The 17,957-nt window shown below is 36.0% G+C and overlaps 2 protein-coding genes across 6 annotated transcripts in view; both read right to left on the reverse strand.

The window, feature by feature from the left end:
• Nucleotides 1-12,228, reverse strand: part of LOC120775577 (ubiquitin-conjugating enzyme E2 Q2) — a 29,719-nt gene extending 17,491 nt beyond the window's left edge. For 2 of the 4 annotated variants that reach the window (XM_040105814.1, XM_040105811.1), the window contains exon 1: nt 11,415-12,228. In XM_040105814.1, the coding sequence (XP_039961748.1) occupies nt 11,415-11,576 (162 nt within the window). In that variant the 5' untranslated portion in view covers nt 11,577-12,228. The remainder of the gene's footprint in view (nt 1-11,414) is intronic. The other 2 variants (XM_040105813.1, XM_040105812.1) reach the window with 2 other exon arrangements.
• Nucleotides 12,229-13,528: 1,300 nt separating this feature from the next.
• Nucleotides 13,529-17,744, reverse strand: LOC120775576 (hypoxia up-regulated protein 1). 2 transcript variants are annotated; one of them, XM_040105810.1, is made up of 3 exons: nt 17,599-17,744; nt 17,012-17,473; nt 13,529-16,911 (listed from the first exon to the last, which is right to left on the reverse strand). In XM_040105810.1, the coding sequence occupies exons 2-3, from the start codon at nt 17,401-17,403 to the stop codon at nt 14,430-14,432; spliced, it is 2,874 nt and encodes a 957-aa protein (XP_039961744.1). In that variant the 5' UTR covers nt 17,404-17,473; nt 17,599-17,744; the 3' UTR covers nt 13,529-14,429. The 2 variants fall into 2 exon arrangements, with proteins under 2 accessions (XP_039961744.1, XP_039961742.1); XM_040105808.1 differs by having other exon boundaries at nt 17,012-17,477.
• Nucleotides 17,745-17,957: the final 213 nt, after the last annotated feature.

Here is a 17,957-nt window from a genome sequence, read left to right on the forward strand (position 1 = left end):
CGGACAAAAATTTGCTTTCTTCGCTATTTATTATTCCAATTATTTTGTTATTCATTTTTAATTGCGATTTGAAAGCCGTTGTATCATTCGCCTATCATGGCGATGCAATTATTAATGCGATTTTTCGGAGCATATACCTAGGAAATGCTAAGCTTTTAATATAGTCTACTATAGCGGATAAATTTCCTCACACCGTCAACTGTTAGAATGTTACTGTAACCCTTTGTTACATAATAAGCAAATAACAAACAGTTACATATAATTGTACGATTATAAATTGAGATATAAATTATCTTATCAATTAAGTTGATCATATTGGACACAGAGTGTTAAATATTATAAAAATCGGTTCAGTGGTTTAAGATTATATTCTGGACAAAAACCGTGGCACGTAATTTTTGTATCAAGACTTTTTTTTTTAGACATATGGTTTTCAAGAAAGCAATACTTTTTTTGGAGTTGGTCTTTTTAAAAGCTGTTACTTGATTCATACCATGATACGAAACTGCTCTCTTTGCTTGTTGAGAGATCCCATGAACTTTAAGTGCCAAAGTCAACCGAGAGATCATAGGCTACTGGACAGGTGACAAAGCAAAACAACGAACTACCACTAAGAACGCCGGTCATAATGTTGTATTCAATGGGAACCTTTGACTAATAATTTTTCGCTCTTCCTCTTAATTGGCGTAGACACCGCTTACGCGATTATAGCCGAGTTAACAACAGCGCGCCAGTCGTTTCTTCTTTTCGCTACGTGGCGCCAATTGTATATTCCAAGCGTAGCCAGGTCCTTTTCCACTTGGTCCTTCCAACGGAGTGGAGGTCTTCCTCTTCCTCTGCTTCCCCTGGCGGGTGCAGCGTCGGATACTTTCAGAGCTGGAGTGTTTTCTCCATTCGGACAACATGACCTAGCCAGCGTAGCCGCTGTCTTTTAATTCGCTGAACTATGTCAATGTCGTCGTATATCTCGTACAGCTCATCGTTCCATCGAATGCGATATTCGCCGTGGCCAACGCGCAAAGGACCATAAATCTTTCGCAGAACTTTTCTCTCGAAAACTCGCAACGTCGACTCATCAGTTGTTGACATCGTCCAAGCCTCTGCACCATATAGCAGGACGGGAATTATGAGTGACTTATAGAGTTTGGTTTTTGTTTGTCGAGAGAGGACTTTGCTTCTCAATTGCCTACTCAGTCCGATGTAGCACCTGTTGGCAATAGTTATCCTGCGTTGGATTTCAAGGCTGACATTGTTGGTAGTGTTCACGCTGGTTCCAAGATAGACGAAATTATCTACGACTTCAAAGTTATAACTGTCAACAGTGACGTGAGTGCCAAGTCGCGAGTGCGATGACAGCAGATATTTTGTCTTGCCCTCGTTCACTGCCAGACCCATTTTTTTGCTTCCTTGTCCAGTCTGGAGAAAGCAGAACTAACGGCGCGGGTGTTGAGGCCGATGATATCAATATCATCTTTTCGCTCTAGTGCTGTAAAATACCTAATCTTGGCCAGGCGAAATTGACGATAATAATCTAGCTACTGTTTAACAAACAGTACACTACTCGGGGAAATATTGTACACTGCTTCATCACTGTGCATTGATAAATTCCTCTTAATTTAATTATCTTAATGCTTACGTTAAATATTAATCGTAAGTAAAACAGTTATTTAGGATTTCAGCTAACATACTAATTAAGCGTAAGGAATTCCACCATATTTGACCGTATAACTTAAACGCTGTTCTTAAATTACAAAATTCCAGTTATAAAAAACTGAAAAAGCACCACACACATACTTCGTATACGAGAATGAATAAGAGTATTAAATTATGCAAATATGTGTGTACATATGTATGTTCAAAAACTATAGTTAAAATTTATAAACGAGTTTAAGTATATACTAAAAATTCAGATGGAACATGGTGTTTTGTTTTTTGGAGCAGGAATGAGGACACACACAAAACCAGACCAGACCAAGGGAAAAACAAAAGTAAAAAACGTGCAAAGTAATTTAACCTTTTATTGGAGCATTGAACCGGACCGAGGCAGAAAGTGCAACGAATCATAATTTATTAAACGCCGCAACGCAAAAAACAAAAGCCACTGCAACAATAAAGGCTGTAAGAAGCTGCAAAAAAATAACACATCTGGCGAGAATATTAACTGTAAAAGACGAGCGAAAAACGCCATGCTAAGAGAAACAACATGTAAATAACACCCACAAAAAGAACGTAGAGGCAAAATAAAAAATAGCAGCAAGGCTGCACACATACATTGAAACAATCCATAAAGGCCTACAAGGAAGGGGTAAAATAGAGTAAGTTGAAAGATTATGTACGTTTGGATATACATAAATATATATTTAAAAATGGTGGTACGATTTGCAGTTAGTATCAAGAACATGTAAAGGATAACCCAAAATGTAGACAATGTCACCTTTTTTTGCTTATGTGTAAATCGATGTGTAAAGGCCTGCATTGGAATAGAAGTCGTAAAAATTAAAAACAAAAAGCAGCCTACAAAAGTCTGTAACCAGTGAGGCGGCGAGAGATTGAGGTTTCGGGTCAGACTGAATGGGTTGTGTATAGATATCATGCGACTAAAGAATAAAGTGCAATGTCAAGGAGCGTTAGCAACAGAGCTATGTAGCAGAAAGAGAGTACAATTAAGTCTAGAGAGCAAATCCAAGAAATTAACGCGTAAAATAATATTTAGTGGGACGTTTTATTATCACTGCATCATATAATTAATATGTATGTATGTACATGCTAGCATACATACATATATGTATGTATATGAAACTATGCATATATCCATACTGCGAAATCCGGCGACGAGTTGTAGCTATGACTTAAAAATATATTTCAATAAACTAATCAATACAGCGAAATAATAATTACTTACTAATTAAGTCAAAAATTGTATTGTCGGGATTGCACTTGAGGCACAAAGGTTTGAAAATGATTGCTACAATTAATTGACATTGGGAAAATATAGATATATGTATGTAGATAGATTTACCTATATAAATACATAAAGATTAATACAACGCATGAACAGAGGGTTCCTTGGAAATATTTTATTCTTAGTGTCCATCTTCTTCTTATATACTTAAAGTACGTATTTTCCATGCCATGCTCACTTAGCCAATATTAATATATTACATTACATTACTTATAATGTTGACTACAGTTGTCCAGATCTCATTTCGTGTAACAGGTGGGCTGAAAAGTTCGTAGGCTGATGTATACATAATACATGTAATAAAAACATGTACATTTTTGATATCAACAATCAATAGCATCACATAAAGTGAGTAATAAGTGAGTTATTTACAAAAAATTTAAAAGTTTTATTCAATAGTTCTTTTAAAAAAATGATTAATTTTCCATTGCGTGTTTAGGTCTGGACACAGAAATAGCACGATAGGCCGGTTCTGCGGAAATTAAATAAATTTATTAGTAATCTAATAAGTATTATAGCGTTTAAGCACTTAGAACGTCAATACTTTTTTGTGTGCTCATAATTTTTCAAAATTGCCTGGCATCGTCGGGGCAAGCTCTCCACTAATATTTGACACCTCCTTGATTCCAGTCCAAAGTTATTCGGCATTTTTGAAAATTTTCTTGGCAATCTGTATCGTAACGTCGCTCCATAAATTTTCAATCGTGTCTGCAACGGGACTTTAGGCTGGATAGCTAAGGACATCAATACATTCTGCAGGGAGCCAGTTCTTCACACTTTAAGCTGCGTGCTTTGGATCATTGTCAGGCATAAAAATCCAATTCACTGGCATCGATTCCAAATCGAATGGTTCCATGGTATTTTTGAGAATATTTAGGTATGCAAATTGGTCCATTCTGCCATCTATCCTTACTAATGGTGAAACACCGTAACAGGAAAACGTTCCGCCATGCTTAACAGTTTTGTAGTGTATCTGGAGTTTTACGCCTGACACCTGAAACGATGGACAAATGGTTTTCCATCCGATCCGATATGGTTCACCTTAATTTCATTGCTCGACAGAACACTTTTCCAAAATTTGACGTTCTTTTCTAAATGTTCTTTAGGGAAGTCCAGCCGTGCTCTTATGTTTTTTTTTGGACAGGAGTGTTTTTTTTTTTAATTATTCGTCCATACAACTAACCATCATTTAGAGGCCCTCGTACAAGTCTACTGGATACGTTAAGCCCAAATTCGTTGTTTATTTTCGCCATAATCTTCCGGGATGATTTAAAAGAATCAGCCTTGCTTTGCCTGATGATAACTCTATAAATAATTTCCGTTTTTTCAATTCCAGTAGCTTTGCGGATTTTTTTATTTTTGATCAAATTTGGATCACTTTTAACCCTTTCGATCCGATAAGCCGTTGAAGTAAATAAAACATATTTCGCATAATTAATCGAGATAACAGGCTTAGTAAAAACGTATTTTACGCTAAAAAAACGAGTTCAATGAATCAGGGGCGGAGGGAGGGGTTGGGACAAATAGATCCCGTCAGTATTTTTGGTTGGGACATATTTATCCTGATCAGTACTTAATGCTCCCAAGGCTTACATATTATTTCAACTGGTTTTTATATGAAAGCTAGTTTTATTTGTAATACAATGAACATTTTAGGTAAACACAAGTGAAATAAGTACATATCCCATGTTAGACTATAAAATAAAATAAATTTGAAATGAACGAAAATATGTATTTGAAAATTAGTATTTATTTATGATAAGGTGCAAAACAATCCTTGCAGAGAGGATTCTGACATTCTTCGCATATTCCTTTTTTTTGTTCTGCGCAACTAGCACAACGCCTCCGATTGCGAATTTGTACCAGTAGGTGCCCAGCGACTATTTTTCTTTTTCTACCAGATATATTACTACGACGAACAGATGCCTTCTTCTTTCCCTCTTTAATCATGTTTTCAGCCAAAACTATCATAAAATCAATGAGTGGGTTTTGTCTTCGTCCCAGTTGAGAACTAATTATCCAAGAATTTCCAACAGACATCATAACTAGTCTATAAAAAACTCTGGTATGCACTTTCCACCCTTGAATTAAAAAATCGAGATTTCAGGCACTCCAACACGTCTTCAATATAGAATAGTTTAGATGGTCCCTCTGCCTTTTCAGTAAGCTTTGTATTTTTATGCACCGGCTTAGATTTGCGAAAAATTTCTATTCGTTCGTTGGTACATTGCGTAATACGCATCGTTTTAAAACGTTGTCCTATACCTGGAATTCGAAGGCTGCTCACAGGTTTTCTTGGAACAAAACTCACAGTGGGTGGGTGCAGACCAAATAGTTGAGGTATTCTGAAAACTGTGTGCAGAATTTAATTCTTGTAAGTTATCTCCTATATCCTCGCCTTGATGATCAATATGCTCAGCATCACTGCTTTCAGTAGTAGACTCCTCACGATCTGTAGGCTTATCAGCACTACTCACGCCCGAAAAGTCTTTACCCTCATCAGAAGACTTCAAGATATTAGCAACTGCATTGCGATCTGTTGGTTTTGACATTGTTAGTCTGTACAAAAGTTATATAAGGAGCTTGAAATGCCTTCCCACAGTTCTCTTATACCGTGTTATTGACGAGTGCTCTCAGAGACCAGGAGTGCACGACGAGTAGAGAATCGTTCGGCTGTCTGTTGTGATTGCAGCTTCTCGACGTCGAACCTTCCTTGTGTTTGTTGGCGTGCGTGTTTTGCTGGACAGAGGCGGGTGCGAATCTTGGCTGCAACAAGATAGTGGTCCGAGTCGCTGTTAGGACCGCGGAGCGTACGTACATCTAAAACACTGTAGACGTGTCTTTCGTCTATCACAACATGATCGGTCTGGTTGGTGGTTTTTCGATCCGGAGACAGCTCGGTGGCTTGATGAATCTTATTATGCTGGAATCTAGTACTACAGATAACCATATTTCGGGCCCCGGCGAAGTCAATCAGCGTCAACCCATTTGGGGATGTTTCCTCGTGGAGGCTGAATTTACCGACCGTCATGCCAAAGATACCTTCTTTGCCCACCCTGGCGTTTAAGTCGCCAAGCATGATTTTAACACCGTGGCGGGGGCAGCGCTTATAGGTGTGCTCCAAGCGCTCATAGAAGGCATCTTTGGTCACATCATCCTTCTTTTCCGTCGGGGCGTGGGCGCAAATCAGCGATATGTTGAAGAACCTCGCTTTGAAGCGGATTGTGACTAGACGTTCATTCACCGGAGTGAGTCTCTCTCCCACCACGAATACCACACCAAACTTGCGCTCTTTTATATGGCGACTGTAGTAAATGCCACAAGGACCTACTCGTCTCAGTCCTTGTCCCGTCCATGGCATTTCTTGGACGGCGGTGATGTCAGCCATACACTAACGAGAAAAATTGTTACGATTTACTTACTTAATAAATCTGAAAACTTATTTTGAAAGTGTGTTATCTCTCTGTCCATGACTGTAGATTGTACTACTAATATTAAATCCATAAGATTTTTAGTCAGCCCCTACCTTTGAAGAATCCGTGTACAAATTGACAGCTATCGAACTATTAGAGTATGAGATGTAGCATTTTAGATGAAGCTACTTATATTATTTTACAAAAATTTGGTTAAAAGGAATTTAGTGTGCATTGCTTTTTTGGAAATAATAATGTTAAAGCAAGGTTTGCGTTGATCAACATTTTTTGAACTCTGCACCAGGGAAATCAATCGTTGAAAAGTGGTTTGCTGAATTTGAACGAAGCGAAATGACCACCGAAGACGTTTAATACTCACCCGGGGATCCCCGGGATCGGCATGGCGTAAGGTGTCGCGCTCATTAGCTAAAACGGCTGCTTCGGCTGGGAAATTGGGGCGGATTTCCGCGATTCTTCCAGCCGGGATGAAGCGAGCGGTAGCTGCTGCGATTACCTTGCGGAATTGACGTTCGCCAACGCATACGTCCATAGGAATGGGTAGAGCTTTGAAGGTGCTCTCAGTAAATTCTGTGAAGCCGACCCAATTAGCTTTGTTAAAGTTAGAAATCACCCCTGCAGTCATCTGCTTGGAGCGGAACCGCCTCCTAGGAGCATCAAAAGGTCATTCCTGGATTACGTCGACGACGTCGTACAGTACGCCGACCGGACTTCGGACGCAACTAACTTCAGACAGGTACTGACCGCCATTCACAGTGGAGCCATCAACACCTTCACCGACTCCCTTCCCGTGAATGGCGTTCTTGGAGTCAAACCACCACCCATCGCAGACGAAGAGCTCCAGCTGCCGCGAGAAACGCGTGTGACCCTTACGCAACTTCGTTCTGGATACTGTAGCAGGTTAAAATCCTACTTATCCAGAATAGATCCTGACATACCCGACGTATGTCCTGCATGCAACGAGTCTCCGCATGATACTGACCACCTCTTTGCATGCCCCACAAACCCCACCCATCTAACACCCTCCTCCCTTTGGTCCGACCCCGTCGAAACAGCACGTTTCTTGGGCCTACCGTTAGATGACATCGACGACAACACAAATGACATTTACCATCCCAACGGGGATTAGATTTTTAGATTTCCGTTAAAACAACAACAATGCTCACCTATCCAAACGCGGTTAGATCGTCGAAAAAACAGCCTTTGGCAGGATAAAATCCGGGAGGCTTTTGCCGACAAAAACATCGTATTCTCTCAATTTGGCCGCCAGTGACATTTTCATTTTTCAGAACTCAAGAGAATGATTGTTGTAAAAAAACTTAGCAACAATGAGATGCAATCACAAAAACTGAGGCTATGTTACCCCACACCTGTTATCTATGTGGAGAACAGGTAACGTAAGCGATTTTTTAACACATCTAAAATTAACACAAATGTCCAAGCTTTATTCAGCTTTATAAAGGTAACTCGACCTTTTCTCTGCTATTGGTATTGGTTTAACTTATAGAAGGCCATTCAGTGGAATTAAGTCCAATAAGGTATTGATTGATCTCCTGTGAAGGAAATGTAATGTCATTTTGATTTAGTTCAGCGCTTCGCTAATTAGACTAATTTTTCATATTCTGGTGTTACATAGAAAAACTCCCTAAAGTTTAGTTGCGACAAAACACCTTGAACCCATTACTAACCTGCTAAGATTGTAATTTGAATTCCGGCTGGTACACCTAGATGATTGTGGTTTTTGGCCCAAGGTATTTAACTTTGATTTCGCAATGACGGGACAGTCGAGAAAAATCGCATGAAGATAGAGCTGCTGTTCTTGCGAGATATTTCCATGCTAGTGATAGCAAAGCGGAAAACCCCATCCTTTCAACCTCTTTAACCTTACAATTTCATGATCTGTCTGGTTAGACTAATATGGAATGCACGGTAGGTAAGATCAAGGTGCCTCTACTGCTACTTTAATAGCTTCTCCACCAAACTTCCGTGAGCTTACCCGTAAGAAAGCTCACTCCTTTCTCCTTCAGTGGTTCTCCCATTCTTAAACCTCTTTGCAGGTATGAGCACATAGAAAATACTACAAATACAAGTCTCGCCGACAGCGTAATTCCAGTATTTATATTTTCAACATTCAACACTTTGCAATAGGGTAACAATCCGACAGAAAAAAGGGCTGACGCAATATAGAATAATATATTACAATCAAATAACAGTTCTCATATTAACTTTTTCCCGTGAAAATTAAAAATTAATTGAATGGCCTTTGTAAATTTTTTCATGTTTCTCCGCTTCGGGAGGAGTATAATTCCGCGACACCCTCCTACTAAAAATGCAATATCTCGGGAACTAGTCTATTTCAACAATTTAATTTTAAATAAAAGGTGAGATTATAAAAAATGTATTTTTGCTTATTAGAAAATTTAAAAATTAGGTTGAAAATTAAATAAATAAACGTTGTGTTCTAAATTTGGAGTTTTTGTTCGAATATAAAATTACACCACATACTTTTAACTAATTCGTCTGCAAATTTTTTTAAAATCGATGAAAAGATTTGTGATATTAATTTTAAAGCAAAACGCAACTAATTTTCATTTTTATTTCATTAAATACGAAAATTCTCTTTAGTCCAATATAATATGAGTTCAAACTGAATTAATAATATAAAAAAAAATAATTCAATTTTAAGCTCCAACATTCCAAGATGTTGATGCTATAACAAGTTATTGCAATTTGCAAGGATCAAACGGGGATATATTTTTAGATTTTGCAAAATCTTATTTCAGGCCGTTATAAAAGTGAAAATATAATACATTTTTTAATAGAGTTAATTTTATTTAATTATGCGTAAAATGTGCGATGTATAAATTTATTCGAAATTCTTATTTTGCTTCCGCATAACTGTCTATTTTCTACTAGCATTGACGCCGTTGCTCGATCCAAACATTTTTTGAGACTCTGCAAATTTCTGTTAGGTATTCGTGAGGCCTCTGGCCCCAACTGTAATCCGGTGGATGAAAATATGGTCTTCCAGACGACTAATCTACAGCTTTGAGACCAGGAATTTTTCTTTGAAGACACTGTGATGGAGCAGAATCTTGCTGGAAAATTCAATGCTCTCAATCGAAGAAAGTATTGTTTAACTCTTTAACCCCGGCTTCTAAACCAGAAGTGAAAAGATGTAGAGCTTTTAAAGAGACTCCACACCAAACCATTACAGCAGCGGGATGATCGCCACGTTAAACCTTTGGAATAACAGAGTATGAATTTTCGAAAGTTTTTGCATAGTTTCGATAATTAAAAATAGTTTTCACGGCACAATTCCGATTTCTTTGGCGCCGCGATTTGAAGGTACCGTTGGAAAGAGGAAGTCCTCCTGATTAAAAAATATATGGGGTTATAGGTACCGCAAACGCTTAGTTTACGAGATATTCGACCTTAAAGTTAAAAAATTCCCAAAATTCGAACATTTCAACAAGCTATTTTACCACATTAAACACACTTTACTCACATTTTTCATTTCAAATTAATTAAATTAAACTATAAATTTTCAAATAAATCCACACTTTACACTTTTAACAGTCTTTTTACCGAAGAAATCTTTATTTTAAAAATAACATTTTACTCTCGTAGTGAACATCATGTGTGTGCTAAAAATTACGACGAAATTATAAGTAATATTATATAGTAATATTATATAATAATATTATATATGAATATTGTCACCTAATATACAAAAAAACGTATTATCAAAACTAAATGGAAAGCGCTGACAGATATAATAACCAAAATTTATCCATTTTATAACGAAAACTCAAATTTTGTTTCAATATCAGTTCAAGATAACCAAAAAATATAACCACTTTATAACAAAACTCAATATATTTTTTTATTTTAACGCAGAAAGGAGTACTATGCGAAAGTACTTCAGTCACCCCGGGTATTCGCCAAAGGCCGCCAACGCAGAAAGGAGTACTACGCGAAAGTTTCAGGCACATAAATCACATATTACACATATACATACATATGTAGAAAGTATTTTTTTATAGTTGATATAGAAAAAAGAATCACGCGAAAAAACAAACAAAGAAAAATTGTTAAAAATCCTACAAATTTGCTGTTTAAGATGTGGCAAGGCTTGTTTTCCTCACAATTGTAAACAATCAATAAAAGTGAAATGTTTAGAGTGTATAATTAAATATACAGAGGGATGAAAAAAATTAGTGAAACATAGAGAAATACCATGTGTTATTAGTGCAAATTTTTGAACTTTTACTTTTTTTATATATTGAGTTTCGTTATAGAGTGGTTATATTTTTTGGATATCTTGCACTGATATTGAAACAAAATTTGAGTTTTCGTTATAAACTGGTTAAATTTTGATTATATCTGTCAGCGCTTTCCATTTATTTTTGATAATACGTTGTTTTGTATATTAGGTGACAATATATATAGTATTATTATATAATATTACTTATTTGTTTATTAAATTAAATAAAGAACATATCCACATGAATGGATAGAGGAATTTTTTGGGAAAAAAGGAATTTCAGCGAATTTCCTTATTATCACATGGCAGCGCTCCATTTCGTCGTAATTTTTAGCACAAACATGATGTTCACTACGAGTGTAAAATGTAATTGTTAAAATAAAGATTTCTTTGGTAAAAAAAACTGTGTAAAATGTGGATTTATTTAAAAGTTTATAGTTTATTTTAATTTATTTGAAGTGAAAAACGTGAGTAAAGTGTGTAATGTGGTAAAATAGCTTGTTGAAATGTTCGAATTTTGGGAATTTTCGAACTTTAAGGTCGAATATCTCGTAAACTAAGCGTTTGCGGTACTTATAACCCATATTTTTTAATCAGGAGGACTTCCTCTTTCCAACGGTACCTTCAAATCGCGGCGCCAAAGAAATAGGAATTGTGCCGAGCGATGCTACATATTCTAAAACCCAACCGTTTTTATTCACTTATGTATGTATGTTTATCCAAGTATATTCTTATATTGATGAACATTACTTACCGTAATATTTGCGTGAATATCATATCGCTTGCCATTTTTGCCAATGAAGCGACATGTCAATTCGTCGACACTGGAATTCAGTATCTGAAAGCGTTCGTGGTTTTTGTTAAATATTTTTTCCAGTGTTTTTATTTCCAATTTTAATGTGTTCAAACAAGCCATCTCGAAACTGTCAGCGTCAGCGTGTGCACGTTTACCTCGCGTTGTGCAATTCAGTTGGATATACCAACTATAGACTTTGAAATACACCACAAAGGGGGGTGTCGGAGACACTCCTTTCCGCTAAAACTCTTCGTCTACTGTTTATTGGTGTTGTCTTGAATCTGGATGATGTTATTTCAGCTGATGCTGAAACTATAGACAGTTAGTTTGCTTTTGTTTCATCGCTTTTAATTGGTGTTTTTAAATTTAATGTTTGCTTTATATTTTCTTCTAAATTGTAAACGCACTGACTACTGATGCTGGGAAGCTCGTGTATGTTCGCTTCTCGAGTATTACGCAGTGTACCTTTGACGATTCGATTTGCGCCGACGAAACGAAAGCACAAATCTGTTGCCAAATTCAAGCAAGAAGGAACGCAGCAGCGGGATCCACTGAAAATACGGGTGTAAAGGGCATTCAGGTACACTGCACTTTTTCACCAAAACCGTAACTGTCGTCACAAGCAACGTCAGCGTCAACCTTAGCGCTTGTATCTCTGTCGACTGCGCAGTAAGAGTCGTTTGAAATCGTTGTTTCAGGTAAAATTGGGGCGGATTTCACTTTTAAATGTAATTTTTTTTCAATACTTTTTTATTCTAATCACATGAAAACACTAAAATTTACAAATATTTAACACTTTTCGTAAATTATAAATTTTCCTCTTTTTCTAGAATAATTTTTAATTCACTTATAGTTCCATTTAGTAATTTTGATAATACAAGCACATTCGACTTTTTCTGGCCATAAAATTGTATGAAGCGAATTTAATAAAACAAGAACTCAAAATCGACCACCAGAGTACGAAAGTATAAGAAACGATAAACGACGACATGAAATGTACATGGTGACAAGAGGGGAAAATTGCAATGAAGAAATCGAAGTGAATCGAAGGAAATTACTGAGCATTAACTTGGAATTGGCCACATTGGTCTACCAATCCCTTCGCACTGCAATACCGCTTACGATGTCTCTTAACCAGACTCCCAACATCTATCCCTCACATCGTACGGGATCCTATTTCCATTGTTCATACACTTTTTTATATATTTTTTTCTATATTTCTTCACCAATTGAAATTCAAAGTTCTATTATAATTAAATTAACATATTTTTCTGAAAAAGCTTTTCATAGTCAATTATCCGCACACGCAAACAAAGTTTCTATTTATAAGAGCACATAAGATTCACAAAGCTGTGAAAATTAACCAAACCGAAAAATCACTTTCGCCAACAAATACAAGAAGCAAAGTGAAAGAAGGAAGACAAAAAATTACCAAAAGGAGAATACGGAGACGACAATTGCGACGCAACTTCGGCCTTACCATATTGAAGAGTTACTATTTCCCTTCTTTAAAAGAAAAAGTACATTGGTTTTTTCGCCTTTTAAAGCTTATTACTAAAAAAAATAGTTTGAAATACATTATATTTTTATAATAATTTTACATATAAAACATTTTTTTACTAGATCAATATGTTATATGATGTACTGTTCATTATAATTAAAAAAATTTTGCAGGGCTATGACTATGATCCACCATGTAGCTCTACCACATATTCCAGTTAAAGTTTCTATGAGGTGCTTAAGGTTCAATTGACAATTATAAACGAAACTCTTGTGTTCGAGCGATCGGTTATGCCAAAGGTTTTATGAATTGCACGGTGTGTACGAGTGCTATTTTTTCAATGGATTGGCCTCCTGGGAAAGTCATGTTGCATTAGTAATACGGCAACATTGATGAATTATTTTTTCATTGGTGATATTTTATGACTTTTTCAACAATGTTCCATAAAAGTAAGTATGTAAAGCAGTGAATAACACCTACATTTTATTAATTCTGACAAATCCATTATAAATAGTTTATAACATTATGTGTAATAGAATGGCGACTAAAAAATTATATTAACATGTCTGGATTAAACTTTTAATTATCACGAAACTTTATTTAATTGTTATATTAATATATAATTTTTAAACCTGCCGATAGGGTTACCACTGCGAAAAACTTTTAAATTCCGCCCAAATTATTTCAAAAGCTGACAATTTTTAATTAAAAAATTAAGATCTATTGTACTTTTGAAAATATTAAATACATAATAAATTCGGTAATAAGTATATATTGAAAGTGTTTTCCATAAATAAATATTGGGACATACAATCCGTCACTATTGACCTGGAAGCTTTTCTATCCCAAGTATGAAATTGAACTTTAATATTTATATATTTTAAGACCTTCCAACTCAATTAAAATTGCAGATTTATCTTTTTGTATGTACACATATTTTTAAATTTGTTGCTATAAACATATAATTCAAAATAAATTATTGTAATTCAAATTACAGAATGGTCTAAAAGTATTCATAACTATCCAGACTTATATTTTTCTCTTTCTGAACATTAATTTTATAATAAATTAGATACATAGCACGTACAATGTCTATTGGAGAATATAAAAATAAAGCTAAATGTGCTTTTTATGTTTTATAGTGCACAGACCCTTTCTGTATATAAAATAGCACAGATAATTATCTTTTAATGTTATCTGTAGTGACAGGTGAGTTTAAGAAGACATTTAAGATACATTTTAGAAATACGTAAACAATCTGGCTTAGTTGTAGAGATACGTCTATTTTGACATTTTAAACGGATTTGGGGTGGAATGGAAAATGCTTACTTTGTTTTCTTTATAATAAATTGTAAAGTGCTGTATACTAAAAAGTTGTTGAGTTTGATGCAGTCATTCACTTAGCACTATTAGACCTGCAATTGGTGTCTATATATATATGAACTATCACATACTGTTCAGCTCTCAAACTCTTACAAATCGGAGCGCGGAGTGTGTTCTTCCGCATTTGGCGGTTTTTCTGTTGTCTTATCTTCCTTATCTCCGGTCTGATCTACTTTCTCATTTACTGTGTTTTCAGATTCAGGTTCTTCCTCTTTTGTTTGTTCTTCATTATTGGCACCAGACGTACTCTCCTCTTCACCATTTTTCTCGGTGGTTTCAGTTTTGTTGTCTTTTTTAGTTTTTTTAGTTGGCTTTACTTTCGGCTTCCAGATTTTTAGTTTATTAACCATATATTTTACCTCGCGGTCAAGTAGTGACATTTTATCGGTAATGTCTTTAACTGTCAAGCGAACTTCATCATGGCGTTGTAGTTGCTCTTGAGCCTTGTTTTCAGACTTCTTCCAGTCACTGGTTTCGCCTATCACTTTGCTGAGTGTTTCGATTTCGACTTGTGTGAATACATCTTTCTCAGGATTTGATTCTTTGGTTAAATTTTTAGCATTGTCAAGAAATTTCTTTGCGCCATCAATCATACCATCCAGTGCCTTTAATGCTTCTGGACGTTCCGAGTGTTCCCAATGACGTGAAAAAAAGACATTTGTAAGTTTTTTCAACTCTTTAAAACGTTCCTCATACATTTCCGGAGTAGGATTTTCATGATCCTCATAAAGCCAATCGGATATTGTCGAGCACAATTCAAGAATTTTTTCTTTTTCTTCTGACGAAGCACAAGAAGCATACTCTTCTTCGTCTAATTTTTGTTGTGTTTCAATTACATGTGATTCAAGTGCATTCAAAGCCGACTCTAAGCGGTTGCGGATGGATTCAGCAGCATTGATGGACGACAATTTTTCTACAGATTTTTCATATGAGTCACCTGTTAGGGGGATGGTGACGAGTTGTGTTATTTTATGTTCCACAGGCTCTTTAATCGTAACTAATTTAATAGTGGCATTTTTAACACTTTTGTCTTTTTCGTCGTCTGATTTAGTTTCCTCAGTTTTATTGGCGCTTTTAGAATCTTTTTCATCCTTCTTTTCAGCTGTTTCATCTTTAGTTTTTTTAGGATCTAGCTTTTCAGCATCTTCGCCCTCACTATTTTCGGTGTCTTTTGCATCATCTTTTGAGAAAAGTTTGCTTATGGTGCTACCAAGCTTAGCTAATGTTCCTTCATCTTCCTTTTGTTTTTCATAAACATATTCCACACCAGCACAATGAAATATGCCTGAATCATCCAAGGTAAAGTAAGCCTTAATACCCTTAGATTCAATTACATCATTTTGGTGTTTCTCAATCAGTTCCTTCACTTTTAACAATTCCACGCGAGATATGTTCAATGAACCAATATAGGAAATTTCTGGGGCAGATAAATGACTTAAGTCGCCATAATGAACATTAAAGTCAAAGTCTTCGGTATGCTTGTTGAAAGTAATAACTTTTTTCTGCGGATAAGAGTTCATTTGGCTAAAGAGTACACGCTTTACTTGGCGCACTGCACTGCCATCACCAGGATCGCGTTCGAAAGTAACTTGAATTGGGAATATGACAGCGTCCTTTACAATGAATTTTTTTACTTTGAATCCAGTAGCTAAATCTGCTGCTTTGTATACTGCTCCCATTGTTGCGGCCTCGTCAGCATTCAAGCTCTTACCCAAATCTTGGTTAATGGCTTGCTTTAGGATTTCTTGAACTTTAGGTACACGTGTACCACCACCAAAAATTATAACTTGAGAAATAGTATCCAAGGAAAGTCCTGAGGCGGAGAGAGCTTGTTCAAGTGGTTTCACAACTCTTGGCCATAAATCTGCACCGAGTTCCTCTAATTTTTCACGAGTTACTTGCAGTTTAAAATCTATATCTTCTAGTAAATTCTCTATTTGAGCAAAATGATCATTATTCGCTGAAAGAACATTCTTAACACGGCCCGCCTCTTTGAATAGTTTGGCAAGTGCACGTGGGCTAGTTGTTACATCAGTCTCTGTTTTCTTCATGGCATTGAATTCAGCAGCTAAATAGTCACGAAGACGAAGTTGTAGCTCTAGTCCACCCAAAGTGCGATCGTAACCCACACCTAACACCTGTATAACCGGATTCGTTTCTTTTGTTACTTTGTCCTTCATTAACTGATAACTGACCACGGCTGCCGATGTTTTGTACGCCCCCATGTCGTAGAAAATAAAGTATTGGGCAGTCTCATTAATTTCTGTCCGGTGAAATACTCCATAGTTAAGGGCTACTGCAGTATAGTCATTGATCAGTTGCAAAACTTTTAGATTAGCCAATTCAGCAGCAGTCAACAAAGCTTCACGTTCTGCCTGTCCAAAATACCCGGGAACCGTAAGAACGCATTCAGTTATAACCTGAGAAGTGGATTCCTGTGCGAACTCCTTAGCTTTAACAAGTATTTGCGCAATTAATTCTTCAACAGAAAATTGCTCCGAATCACCTTTTCTAAAAATTACCGTGTTGCGCTCGGGATCCCCAAGAATTTCATAATAAGGGAAACGTTTCCTATAAATTGATAATAATAGAAATATTAAAAATATAATTTAAAATAATCTTCTAATAGAATATCCATAATTTTATTTACTTTACTTCGTAATTTACCCACCTGTACAAATCAACAATTGGATTGTCTATTGTCTTGCCTAACAAATCGAGTAAATAGCCATAAGCTGCAGCAGGTTCACGTATGCCGACAGTCATACCATCTTCACCAAATGTGCGCACACCATCACGAAATGCTAATAAAGCGGGTGTTTTACGTTTCGATTCCTTATTAAGCGCTATTTCCATTGGTACGCCGGCAGAAACTACACCAACTTTCATCCATTCTGTTCCTAGATCAACAGACATTACAGCCGCAGCATTGATGCCAGATATGTGGCTGCTAGCCAATACCAGCAGGCAGGCGGTTAAAAATAAGTGTAAAATACATGTTAATGACGTGGTACTCCGCTGTCGGTTTGCAGTATCATTTTTGATACTTGTGTCGGCTAACATGTTGTCTTCTTGCCGGTGTTTACGTATACTTAGTAGGAAAAATTCTGTATATTCTTAAGTTCTCCACCAGCTAACTATCCCGTTGATTTACCAAAATTTACAATAAGTATTTTTTTGGCAGGAGCAGGAAATAAAAAACATGTAAGGTTAGATTAAAAAAACTATAAAATATTTAATTGGTTTTATTGAAGCTACCTTTTAATTTTTGTTTTTATTGAAATATTCAATACTGAAAATCTCAAAATAAAGAAGTTTATACTAATAAATCCTAGAACTTTCACAACTTTTATACCAACTGATATCTCTGAGCAAAATGACAGCGGCTGAAATATCTGACGTGTTCCAAAGCAGTTGTATTTTCAGCTGAGTTTACCGCTTTCTATAAAAGCAGAGTTGCTATCGTTTTTTTCTAATCAGATAATAGAGTTTATTTGGCAATATGGGTTTTCACAATAAATTTGTTCATTTCACTTTGGGTTTATTAGATTAGGTAGTATTTAACTTTTTTCTTTTATTGTAAAAAAAATATTTGAGAATTAAAAAAATTATAATAT

The sequence above is a fragment of the Bactrocera tryoni genome, chromosome 4 (assembly GCF_016617805.1).
Source record: "Bactrocera tryoni isolate S06 chromosome 4, CSIRO_BtryS06_freeze2, whole genome shotgun sequence".
NCBI lineage: Eukaryota > Metazoa > Arthropoda > Insecta > Diptera > Tephritidae > Bactrocera > Bactrocera tryoni.